The sequence below is a fragment of the Charadrius vociferus genome, unplaced genomic scaffold, assembly GCF_000708025.1.
Source record: "Charadrius vociferus isolate BGI_N301 unplaced genomic scaffold, ASM70802v2 scaffold342, whole genome shotgun sequence".
In the NCBI taxonomy this organism is placed as follows: domain Eukaryota; kingdom Metazoa; phylum Chordata; class Aves; order Charadriiformes; family Charadriidae; genus Charadrius; species Charadrius vociferus.
The window spans coordinates 1174527-1190485 of record NW_009647231.1 but is presented as its reverse complement, the minus strand read 5'-3'; the positions used below and the strand labels follow the sequence as shown (position 1 = coordinate 1190485).

At 38.5% G+C, this 15959-nt stretch overlaps 1 protein-coding gene across 2 annotated transcripts in view; it reads left to right on the top strand.

Moving 5' to 3' along the window:
- DST (dystonin) overlaps window positions 1-15959 on the top strand; it is a 310119-nt gene that overhangs the window by 266626 nt on the left and 27534 nt on the right. For both annotated transcript variants that reach the window (XM_009879834.1, XM_009879835.1), the window contains 8 exons: window positions 387-560; window positions 1368-1523; window positions 3887-4084; window positions 4571-4699; window positions 7772-7942; window positions 9275-9430; window positions 9661-9867; window positions 11531-11650. In XM_009879834.1, coding sequence (XP_009878136.1) covers window positions 387-560; window positions 1368-1523; window positions 3887-4084; window positions 4571-4699; window positions 7772-7942; window positions 9275-9430; window positions 9661-9867; window positions 11531-11650 — 1311 coding nt within the window. The remainder of the gene's footprint in view (window positions 1-386; window positions 561-1367; window positions 1524-3886; window positions 4085-4570; window positions 4700-7771; window positions 7943-9274; window positions 9431-9660; window positions 9868-11530; window positions 11651-15959) is intronic.

Sequence of the window (15959 nt, the reverse complement as noted above, 5' to 3'; positions counted from 1 at the left end):
GCTTTCAGATCCTTTGAAAAACAATCCTACTTGAAGTTTAAAGGATCATATTATCACAACCACAAGAGCTAGAAGTTACTCGGGATACATTCTGCCCTTTTACAGACCAGGGAGATCATTGGAGAATACTTTCCTATTGGGCATCTTTATCATCCTCTGGCCACAGTTAGCAATATCTGCTAGAATATTAAGACATTGTTGCATATTTTCAGTTGGCTGGGACTCTCTGGATTGTCAGTGTCTCGCAAGCATTTTGACCCTGGAAGACACCCCCCAAATTTGTGAAAGTTGACAGTGATGTATTAGTATTATTAATGCTGCTGTACTATGCTATATCCAAGAAGGTCATTACTTGTGATAGGTTTATGTGTATTCTTTTTCTATAGCAATTTAAGACAGAAGCTTATCAGCAGCAGATAGAAATGGAAAGACTGAACCATCAGGCAGAACTACTGCTGAAGAAGGTAACAGAGGAAAGTGACAAGCACACTGTTCAAGACCCTCTCTCAGAGCTCAAACTAATGTGGGACAGCCTAGAAGAAAAAATCGTAAATAGACAGGTAAATAAACTTGAAAGTGGGGGCTTTTTCATGACTTAAGTTTTTGAGAAAAGCTTTTTATTATGTATAACGTTTGTATCAATTTATACATTTATTCCTTTTGGTTTGGAAATTACAGAACTATATATAATATAATTTTAATTTTACAATTTATTTAGTTGCTTTTATGGTTTTCAAGCCTTTAGCAGTATTTTTTGTCACTTCTTCTGTCAGCAGGGCCACGTCAAATCATTGTTATTTCATTTTGATTATTTGATGACATCTTAAATAGCAGTTGAAAACATGTTTATATGTGCAAAAGTAATATTAACTGCTGAACTGAGCGCTTTAAAAAAAAAAGCACCACAGCTTAAACTGTTTCGGTGCTCTTTCCTTAAATTATCGAAGTGAAAGAGAGATTTAAAGATGCAGTGCTTTGAAGTGTATTGTTTTTCTAAATTGAATAATTTCATGACAAAGAAAATGTTTTAAAAAGATCGTGCACCAAAATGCACTTATATTGAAATTATGTTTTAAGTCATAAAAAACTACTGCCGTATCTCTGATGAGAGAACCTCCAAACTTAACTCTGCTCTGGTTAAGTGGGGTCTTGGAAGGTTAGGAATTTAAGCCTGGCATGTAAGGCTTTACAGGGGAATTGCCAACTCGGCTCCAACTATAAGGCAGTTGCTTGTGTTGGATAACTGTTTCTCCCTGGGTTTTATGATATCATATGCATGGACTCTGCTCTGGATTATGGTGACTAATGGTAATATAAGCCAATTCAATAGCATTGTGAAACCATTTTATTGTTTATTTTTACTATAGCACAAGCTGGAAGGTGCCTTGTTAGCCTTGGGGCAGTTCCAGCATGCCCTGGATGAGTTACTGACGTGGCTGACGCATACAGAAGACTTGCTGAATGAACAGAAACCTGTGGGTGGAGACCCCAAGGCTATTGAAATTGAACTTGCCAAACATCATGTATGTGATTATAGTGAATATTAACTCATATGTTCTTTTGATGTTTATCTTAGCGACGAGACTTGTAGTAAAACTTAGCACTTGATAAATAATTCTCTAGAGATTTTCAAGATGCAGATTATAGCTGAAATGCAGACTTGGAGTAACTAATATCTTTACTCTTACTCCTCTGTATTCCTTCCTTCCTTGCATATGCCATGCAAGTGGCATAGGTTTTAGCCAAAAAGAGCAGCTCACTCTAGTCTCCACTCTTACTCATCTTAATTTGACCCCGGGAACTCAAAAGTTACTGAACCTGCTACACTCCCTGAAGCAATAAACCACTTGATTAGTTCTGTTTAAGCCAGGTCTCACAAAATGCATGTGACCATTACAGATCTTTTATTCTTGTTTCTTCCTTCTCAGAAAATAGTGATTTGTTGGTTTGAATTCTGCAGAATTGTGTCCCACTTGGGTCCAACTAACACGAAGAATGCTTCTCTGAAAATCTCAGCAAACTTTAGGGGTAACCATGCCCCCATCTTTTTCTTTATTACATACAATGTAGGGTTGGGTTTTTTTTTTTAAGTATTTTTACTGATCATTGTGACTTTGGAGCCCATGAAAGAATGCTTCCGTTGTGCCTTTATTTTGAAGAATATCTCCAATGAGCAAGAGGTCTTCCTACCTCTTTGTGTGGTTCGATGCTATTCATGATGATATGTTCTTTCTAGGCCTGAAGACTTCAAACTCACCTCATAAATCCTCTCCTTCCCTTTAAATCTGCCATTTAATTTTTGGCCTGCATATTATTTGAAAAGTGTTCAGAGTCCATTTTGGATTTAGAGAGAATTGATTGAAATTGACAGTACACAGATAATTAAGGTGTTTTCACTGTGGTAATGCAGCTGTGCAGCTTCTGAAGCCTTTTGTGTGGTCAGTTGGAACTTGAGCAGAATAAAATATCTACATATCCTGTGTGACTACTGTTAGAAACAGGCCCTTAAAAAAAAAAAAATTACAAATCCAGCTTCCGCTTCACAAACCTTTTATAGTCTTAACAAACGGAAGTATTTTACTCTGAAGAAGCATCCAGACATTACTTATGACTTCACTTACCTTCAGTGCTGAGGGAGTTCAGCAAACATATGAATGAATCTGCTTCCTTTTCGTAAAACAGAGTTTATAGGTTAGAAAGTTCACACAGTAGTGCATCCTGTGGTAGCCTGGAAAAACATCCATCTCTTGAATAACTTTGGAAAGAATAGACCTAGGGATAAGATGCATCTGCTTCTTTGAATATCCTTTTTTTTTCGCTCTGTTAGCAAAATAAAATAACGGATACCTTCCAGTGCTTAGCTTAAAGGCATTAAAGCAAATGTGATGCACGTTTTGTATACAAGGGCTACTTGTGACTTGCTATTTTGTCAAATGCTCTGTATAGTTTATTTGAAAGTTCCTTTGTATTTAGCTTATATTTTTTCCATGTGCTAGCATTTTGAGGGAGGTGATTTTGAACCAGACCCTATGGAAGACAGCAGTCATAAACTTGAATTTCTTAGATGGGGTTTACCATTCCCTTGCCAAGTATTTTGCATATTGTCTTTTTCTGTTCTTTATTTCTGGTATTTTAAAGCATTATCTTCTTTTTTGTTTGTTTGTTGCTTTGTTGTTTGTTTTTTTTTTTTTATATTTCTGAAAACAGCATCTGTTTCCCAAATGTACTTTTTTCATTTTATGATTTTACTATGGTTGGTGATAACAGGTTTTCAACCAGATGGAGGAGGTCTTGTGGTGTTAGTATTACAGTCATCCCCCGGCTTTTAGCACAGCTGAAGTGTCCTGGTAGCCTGATACAACGTGAAATGAGTTGTAAACCTGAAATGTATGAAAAGATGTTGTGGCAGTCAGGTTGTTGTTTGCCACAGCGGGCACATAGTATTCTTATTCCTCTCTCTCTTCTCTTCTTAGACTACTGTTCCACAAGCAATTGGCACTGCTATATATAACACTGTTTTCACACTTTATCCTCAATAACAAAGAAAAATCCTATTAAAGAAAATTATGTAGTAAATTAAGGAAGGTGAAGAAATAAGTTTTTACTAGTGGTACCAGAAACTTTTCATAATTTCAGAAAGAAATAATGTATTCAGAAGGAATATATTATTTATTCCAAGATATAAAAATAAAATGCAGCATTTTGGCAGAATGGTCTCTTACTGCTTTTGATTGAAGATACCTTAGTTATTAGCTTTAATTGCTAATACCTGTGCTGATGTTAAACTTGCCTTGTCACTGGATTAGGACTAGCTCAGTCACTGTAGTTACCTTCATTCAAGAACATATCAACATGGCAAATCATACATACTGTGTTGCAATTGTAGGTGCTACAAAATGATGTTTTGGCTCATCAGTCTACGGTGGAAGCAGTTAAGAAAGCAGGAAGTGACCTGATTGAATCAAGTGCTGTTGAAGAAGCAAGTAATTTACGGAGCAAGTTGGAACTTCTGAATCAGCGCTGGCAAAACGTGTTGGAAAAAACAGAACAAAGGAAACAGCAGCTGGACAGTGCCTTGATCCAGGTGAACAGGAAATGATCAAATAAAGAGATAACTAAGAAAAAGTGTCTTTTTACGTGAAATACATAGATACATGTATTATAAGTTGGCCTAAATCAAAACCATAACGCAGACACTCCTGAATATGGAGAAAGTTTGAATCCAGCTGTATCTTCCACAGCTGGCCACTGTCTTTTACAGTGCTGAATGAAAACTCCAGCTTTTGGCCTACATACTTTAAAAGGGTGAAATTTCTGTATGGGTGTATTATTCAGGGAAAACATTGATCTCATAGTTGCTCATTTAGCATGCTTTCAAGATTTCCATGGGTTTTGGTTTTGTTTTTATCATTTAGATTGGATTGAGCTAGTTTAAATTTTGGGTTGTTTTTTTCCTTTAATTTCCTTTGATTATTGTAAATATCTGATTAAATCTGTTGCCAGTATACTTCTGCATCTGAGCTAGTATTAGAATGGAGAACATTTAAGTAAGCTCTATGGTATAATTTAGGCCCAAGGTTTCCATGGTGAAGTTGAAGATATGCAGCAATGGCTGACAGACACTGAACGTCAGCTGTTGGCATCAAAACCTGTTGGAGGCTTACCAGAAACAGCAAGAGAGCAGCTTAATACCCATATGGTAAGTATCAGTATTAGAATGCTTTGCAAATTGCATTTCAGGGCTAACTATCTTTCAAGAGTGTTTATGGTAAATATAGAGCATGTTCTATATATCACAATGTCTGTACAGTATCTTAAAAAATTTTAATAGCCTTCAAAACAACACTGTTATTTTCAATGTAGGAAAAGTAGTCATTTGGGAGATGCCCAAAACTGAACCATTGATAGTGTTGAGACAGAAATAAAAGAACTTTTGCATCCTTGTTGTCATAAAGACAAACAGAAAGTATTTACAGATTTTTTCAGTGATTCCTATTCTTTTCCCTTCTGTTCCCATAACTACATTTATGCTTTTTCTAAGATCTGAAGATGAATCTAAAAGTGGTCCACATTAATTGGACCTTGAATTAAGAGACTCGATCCTTTATTCTTTATCTAACCAAAGCTGACATTAAAATCATCATTAGCACAGATGTAATAAGGACTACTGGCTCATATAGAGACTCTGCTTTAATTGGAAGTGGCAAGCTGATCAGGATACCTGAATTATTCCCTTCCTTCCCTTCCTTTCTTTTTAAGAAATGTTCAATGGATTTCTCCACCCTGTAGCACCATAGAGCTCAAAAAAAAAAAAAAAAAGACACTTAAACTTGATCTCTTACCTCAAAGGAAGGTGGTTCATAGTGCTCCATTTATACAAAATCAGGCTGTGCTGTTAAGCCAGGATATAACCCCAAACCCAGTGATCTGAACTCTTGTCCTCCTGGCTCAGATATAAATGTGATATTTACTGAACTGCCCTTGAACTTGAATATGCCTGACACATTTTCCATCAGAACACTGTGTTGTCAGAGCTTTAAAAAAATCAGGTTTTATTTTGAAATGATGCTAAAGGTCATTGTCCACCAATGGGGGGCACTTCTTTTTTCTTCTTTTTTTTCCTCCAAAATTTACCAGTAACTATTTTTGAGACAGAAAATAATTTACAGCTTTAAAATCAGTTATGACAGGAAACTAGGACAAAATGTAGAAATAAACTTGCAGTTTTGAACCCCCCAATCCTTTTCTTCTTGTCTTAGAAAAAAAGAAAGAAAAAAAAGGGGGGGACACAATGCCTTTTTTTTTTTTTTTTATTTCCTGTGAGAGGAGGGAATAATCAAAATTCCATGGGAGTGAGTGGAGCTTTTTCCATTTTTCAACCTGGACTTAAAGTCAGATCAAACCCAAAACATTTTTCCTAGATTGATTAGTTAAAGAATCTTTAAACTGAATGTAGTATTATAGTTGGAACAAATGTGAATATGTCACCAGTAATATGTACTCTATATGTACAATCATTTCCTAACTGTATGTGTACGTTTTAACAGATTGTTACTACGCTGTGGGCCATCATACAACTGCAGGCATTGACTGGTTAGCCTTTAATGTTACCCTTAAAAAATAGGAGTTGATTTCAGTTTAGTTAAACCTCAGAGTCTCTGCAGATATGTGTAAATTCTCTGAAATGTTGAGGCCACTTGTCATGTTGAGTACTATTTATCATAAGTTCCAAATTCAAACTTGCCCCTAAGTGATACAAACCATGTTAATTTGTGATGTGAAACTGGATAAGAAAGTTTTGCACTATATTTTGATTTGTTTCTCATTGGAAATAATGTTACGACCCATTTTCTTGAGTGCAAGGTCTGTTTCTACAGATATGAATAAAAGAGCCCTCAACCATAATCAGTTCACAAATGGAGTTGAGATTGGGCAGCGTTTCCAGCTAAGGCAGCTCCAGGAAAACAAAAGATATGAAGAGACATTACAGGACACCAGCAGGGAAGGGGCTTAAGAAGAGGCCTCTTTGACTATGCCAGTGCTGCTCAGAACATTCCTCTCCTTTTCTTAAAACAATCATCTTTCTCAGTTCCTCCTTTAAAATAACTTTAATTGCTCCTGCCGTCTTAAGTGTGTGATTACTGCAGAATTAACCACTGTGATGAGCCCCTGTCTTAGACTGAGCCCAGCCCCAGTGTTTGGGGACACTCCTGCTGTGTGTGTCTCGCCTGTGCTGTGTTCCCTATGTTTACTGCTCAGGGCTTCTTGTGCTGCAGTAAAATAAGACACTCTGGGGAGTTATGGAAACCAGAAATATTGTGGGGAGGTTGGGAGCGTCAGAGGAGGCAGTCTAGGAGACACCACTTTTCGTAGTCCTCAGAAAGAAAGCAGGGAAGCTTTCTGTCCTGTTAAAATCTTAGCTCGTGGTTGAACCTGCTTCCTGCTTTGCTCTCCTCTGGGATCAGGTACAACCTTGTACAACAGTATCTCTTATCCCAAAGAAAATGTTGGGTTTGGGCTCTCGTCCTGGGAATTGGAGGAAAAAGTTCTTTTCCTCCTATTTGCAAACCACTTAAGTGCTCATCTCCTGGAAGACATTCCTTGTTTGAGAGTTTGCAGCAACTTCGTTGGTACATCTTGGATGGTCTGTTACAAATACTGAACGTGCCCTTTTGAGTCAGAGGGATGCATGGGAGCTCTTGCCACCTCATCTTTAACATGGTTAAAAGAAAATAATTAGTAGAATAGTTAGCAGGTAAAACAGTTCTTACAGTTATTCTTCCAGCTTTCTCTGTATGTGTAAAATGTCTTCAGTGCTCTTGCCTGGTGAGTAAAGGAAGATACAGACAAAACAAAAGAGAGAGTGTACAATAAAGCCGCACTCCCAAGTTGTCCCACCCACTTTTGAAGGTGCATAGGATAGGTCTGGGCTTCCAGCGCGCTGTGTAACGCTGACACTTTTTGTGTTTCAGCTACAGATGGACTTGAAACCAACCAAATTGTAGCAAATCTTGAGCAATAAATGCATAGTACTTTCTTTGCCAAGCTTTGGATCTCAGAGAAAACATCTGACAGACAATACAAGTTCTCATTTCCTGAAGAATTGGGCCCTTTCTTTGCTTGTTTGGCTTTTTATTAATTACATATGTTTCCTTCATTAGTCTTAATCATACCTGCTAAATGTTGGGGGAGGAATAAATATTATACTAGCATTTGTTAAAGAGTATTGAATTTCTACCTGACTTATTTTTTTTGTGCTTTCTTTATGTAGGAACTTTGTGCTGCCTTTGAAGCCAAAGAAGAGACATATAAGTGTCTAATGCAGAAAGGCCAGCAGATGCTTGCAAGATGCCCAGAGTCTGCTGAAACAAATGTGGAGCAGGACATAAATAACTTAAAAGAAAAATGGGAATCAGTACAAACAAAGCTCAGTGAAAGAAAAGTATGTGTTTTTTACATAAAAATAGAAGTGTAAATCATGTATTTAAGGATGTTAATGTTCAGTGCTTTTATGCATGCATACTTGCTTGATCTTTTAGATTTAAAATCAATTGTAGACACAGTTATGCAGAATTCATTGGTATGTTTAGAAAGTAAATGGGATTCAAGAAGTTGACTATCCATAATTGGGGGGGAAGACGGGTGAGAATTGCACAAGCCTGTTCCATAGAAATATGTTAACTGACACTGATAATGCTCGTTTGGTAGGACAAGGGCTTTTCAGGTTTTTATTACAGTAATCATAGACGTGAAAGAGTGAATAAAATTACTTGATCATTCAAGTTTATATCCTTCTCAGTACAGAATTGTTGCATTAATATTCCTAGCTTTTATCCATTTTTTTCTTAAAACTCCTAAACACTTGGCCTTCTGCCACTTACTTCAAGTGACTACCTTCTGTTCTAACGCAGATCAATGATTTCACTGATATGCAACATACGTTTTCTTCTTACTAATTTCATTTTGCTTTCATTCCTTCACGAAGTATAGTCCATTTGTTCTACCTCAGTCAAACAATGAAAAATATCAATAATTACAAACAGAGGAACTCTCTGTGCAGCCCTGATATGTATAAAGCACAAATATTTAACTAACAACTTATATTTTTAAGTAAGAATGCTGCTGTCTCTTAAGGTGACTGTATAATGTGAGAATGTCCAGCTAACTAATACCCAACATGAGCACCTTCTTGCAGGAAGCTGTAAGGTTGGAGTTGTCAGCTAGACCAGCAGTGCGATTGTTTGAAGATATCTGACCGCTGTCTCATGATCAACAAAAATTCTGTACCCAAAGTTAGTCCTGCTTCAGGCAACCAAGATGACAATTGGGCTTTATTAAAAAGAAGTGGTTTAGGCATATTTGTTCTTTGTTTAGTGTAAGAGAATAAATTAGATGACCTCTTTGAGGTTCTTCCAACTGCACTGCCACCTTAGATTTCTGCGACTTTTCTGGTTTTGTATTGAAATTGATAAATTCATATGTCCCGTTAGGATTAAGTAGTAGAAGATGTAATGTTCTAATGTGGAAAATTTTATCGTGATACTATGTGCTGTATTTTCTACTCATCTGTCTTTTACTGTTACTCTTCTATCCATTTCCTTTAATATGCTCAAATGTAGGCTGTCATTTTAAAACTCAGAAACTTTGAGTTGGAAATATGTTTTAAAATGCTAAACTAAAATGGTTTACTCCGAAATGCTGAACTAAAATGGTTTACTTGGCTGAAGCCCCTGCACAATATCAACTGCTATTAAAGTATGACCTATCTTTACAGACCAAACTGGAAGAAGCCCTCAATTTAGCAATGGAGTTCCACAACTCACTTCAAGATTTCATCAATTGGCTTACTCAGGCTGAGCAAACTCTAACTGCAGCTTCTCGGCCAAGTCTTATCTTGGACACTGTCTTGTTTCAAATTGATGAACACAAGGTATGTAAAGAAACAGATGTGTAATGTTTTTCTCCCACTCTGTGGAGATACTTTAACAATGTCCAAATGAACCCTGTAACGCTGGCACTTGGAGAAACATTTAATTTGTTTTAAAATTGCATTTTATAGTCTTTCTCACTACATCATTCTTTATCAGACTGTTTTTTTTAGTGTTTACCCAGTGCTTGAGCAATGTAGTATTCAGAGTAATTTTCTCCCTTTTTTCCAAGGTTTTTGCCACGGAAGTGAATTCTCATCGAGATCAGATCATAGAGCTGGACAAAACTGGAACCCATTTGAAATATTTCAGCCAGAAACAGGATGTTGTCCTTATTAAGAATCTGCTGATTAGTGTACAGAGTCGATGGGAAAAAGTAGTTCAACGCTTAGTTGAAAGGGGAAGAGCTTTGGATGATGCAAGGAAAAGAGCCAAACAGGTAATCGGACAACAGCTGTTGTACAACTCTTTGAACTTAGCTGTAATTACATCCAGGCTCTTGAAGAATATGGTGCTTTAAAGCACTTTCAAGTAAGTCTGGGTTTAGTGTAACAGACACTGTTGAGTTAGTGGAGCAATTTCTGTGATTCAATCATAAAGCACTTCATTTGGGAGGTGAAAGCATCATTTTCAACCGAAGCAGTGACTTCTGTCTGCAATACAGGATAGTCTGAAAGACGAAAGTTACAGTATGGCTTCCAGATGTATATTAGTGCCATCTGTCCTCAAAAAGAAGTTTCACAATCAACCCCTTATATTTCAAAGAATGTGATGAACGCCTTTCACTAATCTGTGGGGAGTATTCCTTAGTATTTTCTTCTTGGGTTTACATTGTGCCCTGGTTAAGACCCATCACTTCCTCAGTCCTGTATGTTAGTTACTAGACCAGTGTCTGCTGTGTGGTAAGATGTCTCCATTTAGTTCCTTAAAAACCTGGAGAGTTTTTTTTTACACAGCTTTCCTCACCAGGGAGCATTCATTTTTTTCTTTCTTAGATTCATGTTCCCCTCACTGAGAAACGTAAATGACAAGATGCAAAATTTGTGAGAGGACTGTAATCTGCTTAAATGTCCATAGGAAGTTCTAGCTTCTTGTTATGCAAGTGAACATGACCATTGGAGATTTGGTCCTGTTCACAGCCAAACCACATTCCTATGTTCACTGCTACTGCTACTCAGCTCATAGAGTAAGATATTCTGTGAGCAATAAATTAACCAATAAGCCAATCAAATGTTATTTATTTCCAGCAGTTTCTCTTGTGCATTCACACATACAGCAGAGCTGAATACACTAAGTTGTTAATTTAGGACAACAACTATCTATCTATGCAGAGCAGGGAAGAGCTACTGAAGGGTACTGGTGTCAAGGCCTGATCCGAAGCCCTGAACAACAGGGTTCAGGAGCCTGGAGAAGTTTCCAAACTGGTTCCTTGTGCTTTCATGTGTAAGCAGCCCAGGCAAAAAGAATTTTCAAAACAGATGCAGAAAGAGAATCAACCAGTTTAGAAAAAATGAATCCCGAAGGGAAGCTGCTTTGTGAAAGCTGGTTGAATCGTTGGTCTTTCCCTGCTTCCTTCCCTGAAGCACTCTTTTAGTTGAGACAGGAAGGAAGATCAGGATCTGTTCCTTGCCCATTAAGATAGCATTTGATCTAATGAGAGCATTTATGAATGTCCCAGGGAAAATCTTGAGCAGTCATCCAGACAGGAGTGCTCCCCAGTGATTTACTGATGTTGTCCCATATAGGCAATAGCTAAGCCCCATTCTTGCTGTATTTTCTATTCATTACTAAAAATGTAGGAATCTAAATGACCAACACATCAGCGGAAGTTACCAATATGTCTTTGAAAGATGCATACCATGTGTGCAGATCATGTACATAAGAGGTTGCTAATTCATGTGGGAGAAAGGGGGCTAAGTCCAGGGGGCATGTGATTGGGCTAGTCCCTGTTTGAGACACCAGGCAGAAAAAGCACATCAAATCTTTTCAAAGTCTGTAGAGTTCTTGTTTGGCCTGTAGAGAATTGGTTGGGATTTAATCTTTTCAGACTATTTTATGAATCAGTGAATTTTTAAATCCATGCAAATCTGACTTTCTTGCAGTTCCATGAAGCCTGGCACAAACTTATGGAATGGCTAGAAGAGTCAGAGAAATCTTTGGACTCAGATCTTGAAATTGCAAATGACCCTGACAAAATAAAGATGCAGCTTGCACAGCATAAGGTGAGTCATGAGTGATGAAATGCAGAGTGCCCAGTGAGATGTAGGTAAGTCCTTTCAGCCTTGCACGGTTAGTCAGCAAAGGAAGCAGATTTGTGGCCTCACTACAACAGAGTGCTTATTAGCATTAAATTAAATGGTGTTGTGTTACAGGTGAGGAGTGAAAAAAAACTTCACAGTACCTGGTCTGCGGGGGAATGGCTAACTGTGAAGAGGGAAGACATAATACAGCACCGTGGAAACTTTAAAAACCAAAGTAATACTATCTCAGAATAGGGATCTCTGAAGAGGTTTTATTCATAGAATCATAGGATGGTTTAGGTTGGAAGGGATCTTAAAGATCATCGAGTTCCAATCTCCCTGCCATGGGCAGGAATACATCCCACTATACCAGGTTGCTCAAAGCCCCATCCAGCCTGGCCTTAAACACCTCCAGGGATGGGGTCTCCACAACTTCCCTGGACAACCTGTTCCAGTCTCTTACCACCCTCACAGTAAAGAATTTCTTCCTAATACCTATTCTAAATCTCCCCTCTTCCATTTTGAAGCTGTTACCGCTCGTCCTATCACTACACACCCTGATAAAGAGGTCCTCCTCGTCTTTCCTGTAGGCCCCCTTCAAATACTGGAAGGCTGCTATGAGGTCTCCCTGGAGCCTTCTCTTTTCCAGGCTGAACAACCCCAGTTCTCTTGGTGCGTGTCTTCATAGGAGAGGTGCTCCAGCCCTCTGATCATCTTCAAGGCCCTCGTCTGGACCTGCTCCAAGAGGTTCATGGCCTTCTTATGTTCCAGGCCCGAGAGGTGGATGCAGTACTCCAGGTGGAGTCTCACCAGAGTGGAGTAGAGGGGAACACTCACCTCCTTCGACCTGCTACCCATGCTTCTTTTGATGCCGCCCAGGATATGGTTGGCTTTCTGAGCTATGAGCGCACTTTGCTGGCTCATGTTGAGCTTCTCATCCACCAACACTCCCAAGTCCTTCTCCTCAGAGCTGCTCTCGATCCGTTCTCTGCCCAGTTTGTATATGTGCTTGGGATTGCCCCAACCCAGGTGCAGGACCTTGGACTTGGCCTTGTTGAACTAGATGAGTTTTGCACGGCCCTGCCTCTCAAGCTGGTCCAGGTCCCTCTGGATGGCATCCCTTCCCTCCAGTGTGTCAACAGCTCCACACAGCTTGGTATCATCTTCAAACTTGCTGAGGGTGCACTTGATCCCACTGTCCATGTCGCCGACAAAGATGTTGAACAGCACCAGTCCCAGTACCAATGACCCCTGAGGAATGCCACGCCACTCATTACTGGTCTCCACTTGGACATTGAGCCATTGAATACAACTCTTTTGAGTGCAACCATCCAGCAGGTCACTTTATGTTTCAGGCTTTTTTTCAGTCCTTAAACTGCAATTTTACCATCCAGTTATTTGGGTTGGGATTTTCCTTTTAATACTACAGGACCACCTCAAACCTGAAGAATAATCTTGTATTTTGATTGGCAGGTCCTTTTTATGTGAAGTGGAAATATTAATTAAATCCTTTAGAAAGTACAGTGACACAATTAGTAGCAAAGGTTGTTTCTCTTCATGGGATTCAAAATTCCAGGACTAGCTTTCCTCAAACCCAGCTACTGTAGGTGAAAATGTAAAAAAACTCCCCGATTGACCTGGCTTTTCAAACAAATGATGTTAATGTAAAAGCTCTGTAGTTCCATCAGACGCAGAGCAAAAGGATGAATGGAAGAAATCTTTACTTCATTTTTACTTTTGCAAACAGCCTAGAATAACATATTACTGAGGATCAAGTCGGTGAGTGGTAGAATCTTCAGAGACAGACTGTGTCTCAAGATTTATCTTGGAGCAGTTTCATCAGAGACAGAGTATTGAAAGATCATTCATTTTTCTACATTTTGGCATACATGTACTTCTACTTTTCATTTCAGTCTTATTGTTCTCCATTTACTCCTATTTCTTCTTTCTGCACAATATCCCCAAGGGTTTGTGTATCTAATTTTTCCCTCTCCATGTAGCTTCTGATGATTGCTTTCACCTCTAACAAGTTTCGCCGTGTATATTAATGATTGGTTACTGCATCAGTCTGCTTTATATTTTTATAATCTCTCAGTTTACATGATGTTTTAAGTATTGTTTATCAACCAGGAAAATATTCTCCTTTAATATGGGAAAGTTGGCTGTTGGTCAAGCAAAAAGTTTTACCTATGTTTGCTGTTTAAAACTTTTAGATAAAACCTACATTACCATTCTGTTACACTAACTCTGCAAATTCAGTTTGTTCTGCGATTGCTGCTGTTGCCAGAATTTTGAAATCAGTGATGGGAACTTAGGAGAAAAAAAAATAAATTCTGTTAAGATAGTCTTTCTTGTCTGCTGTAACTCTGTCAATCTTTTAATCCTTCCACTCCCCTCTTTTCTTTATATGAAGTTCAAACTTCTCACGAATATGGTCAACATGTTGTGACTTTGCTTTGAAGTCCTTTCAGGTCCTGAGGTTTGACTCTCTACTTTTACCCTCCTCTCCTCTTCTGAAATATTAAACTTAGTAATCCCATTTGTTCTTTATACCTACAGCAGTTCGTTTTATGAGCCCAAGCTTCCTCAAGTGGATTGGCAGACTCATCACTTCTCTCAAACGTATCTTTTCTCCAGCTTCTTTTCATATAAAATGCCTGCAGAGACTAGCTACTTGAGTTGCTTGAATCTTATTTCTCATTAAGGAATGGGATGGAATGTGGTACAGGGACATTAGGATTGAAACTGGTGATTTGGAAGAAAAAGATGAATGTGTGTGAGTGAGGGAGTTCTGTGAACTTTGTGACTTTAAACTTCAAACAACCCCCCCAAGAAATCAACTCAATTGTTTTTTAATGAGCTGTCAAACCTCCCAACGCTGCAATGTCCTTCCTTGTATTTTGAGTCTTTTCCTTCCACTCCCACATGTACCCCCTGTGTCTGTCTTTGTCTTTTCTGTCCAACCTTGAAGGTTTCCTTGCTCCATTTAGTTAACGATTTTGCTATCTGAACTGAATGTGTGCTCTCTGTGTGCTGTAAGCAATAATTTGGACTTGCTCTTTGCCAGTTGTTACTGCCAAAAAAAAAGTCCCTGAAACAGAAAAGCCAAGATAATATGTTTTTCTCTCACTCATATCTAGTGTGTTGCCAGGGACTTTTGGGGGTTATTCATGGTCTGTTTATCAGCAATTTTTTCTCATTTTCAGAAGTCAGGAATGGAAAAACCCTTACTAGGTCACCCAATCCATTACTGTGCTAATGCTGAATGCTCCTTAGAGTACATTTATATGAACCTGGCTAATTTTATCTGTATGTTTCCATCTTCCTTAGAAGGAAGGTAGATAGTTAATTACTGAGATTCCGTTCATCTTACCTGTCTGCTCCTGGCAGCTTAAACCAAAATCTACTCTCAGTTACACCTCTGTGAAATCAAATGGAAGCAGATACAGTGTAGTGTGTGTAGGCTCTCAAAGAATGAATTGACTGCAACCGTTTGTTCACCTTTTTGTCTGTTTTTCCTGTATGATTCTTCTCTGGCAGTAATTTCATTGTGTTTTCTTGTGCAAATCAAGTAACACTTGTGCATGTAGTGTTAAGTAGTTAAAAAACACCATCAAATGAAAGGACTACAGACATATTGTTTGTATGGAAGGAACTTTTGGAAGAAAACTGGTTATTTTCATTTGGAAAACTATTTTTATTGTAGTTCTAGCTTGACAACGTTGTTTGTATACTTTCTTAAAGTGTGTTTCCTTGTTGTTTTATATGAGGAAAATGAAAGGACAGTAAGGAAATACTGAATTACAAAACAAAGTCCCGATAAATTTTAATCCTCAGTTCCCTCTGGATTCTGAAGTAACCCTAAAGTAAGGACAGTACAGTGCAAAATACCACGCAAGTTTTAAAAGAGCAGCCTTGAATCACCCCAGGTAAAGTTGTCAAACTGTCTGCATGGCATAGCCCAATGCCTACCTCCTGTGCAAGACACCTCCATCCCACTTGAGCGTTCCCTTACACACATTCACATCTAAAAAGAGCAGATGACTATGTGGACACATGGGAAAGTCAGTGGAAGAGTTGTGAGCTACCATGGCACACGTTGGTGCAGGCCAGCTGGGAACAGCTTGCCAGGTGGAGGTGAGCAGGAGCAGGCACGCACGTGTGGGCAGTGGCCACGAGGAGTCTTTGCAATCTTTACACGCCCTGCGGAATTACTATAAGTTGTAAATGGTAATCATTTCCTTGCTGGATGTGATGATACTGAACGCTGCTCTGAGAACCAGATGAAAAT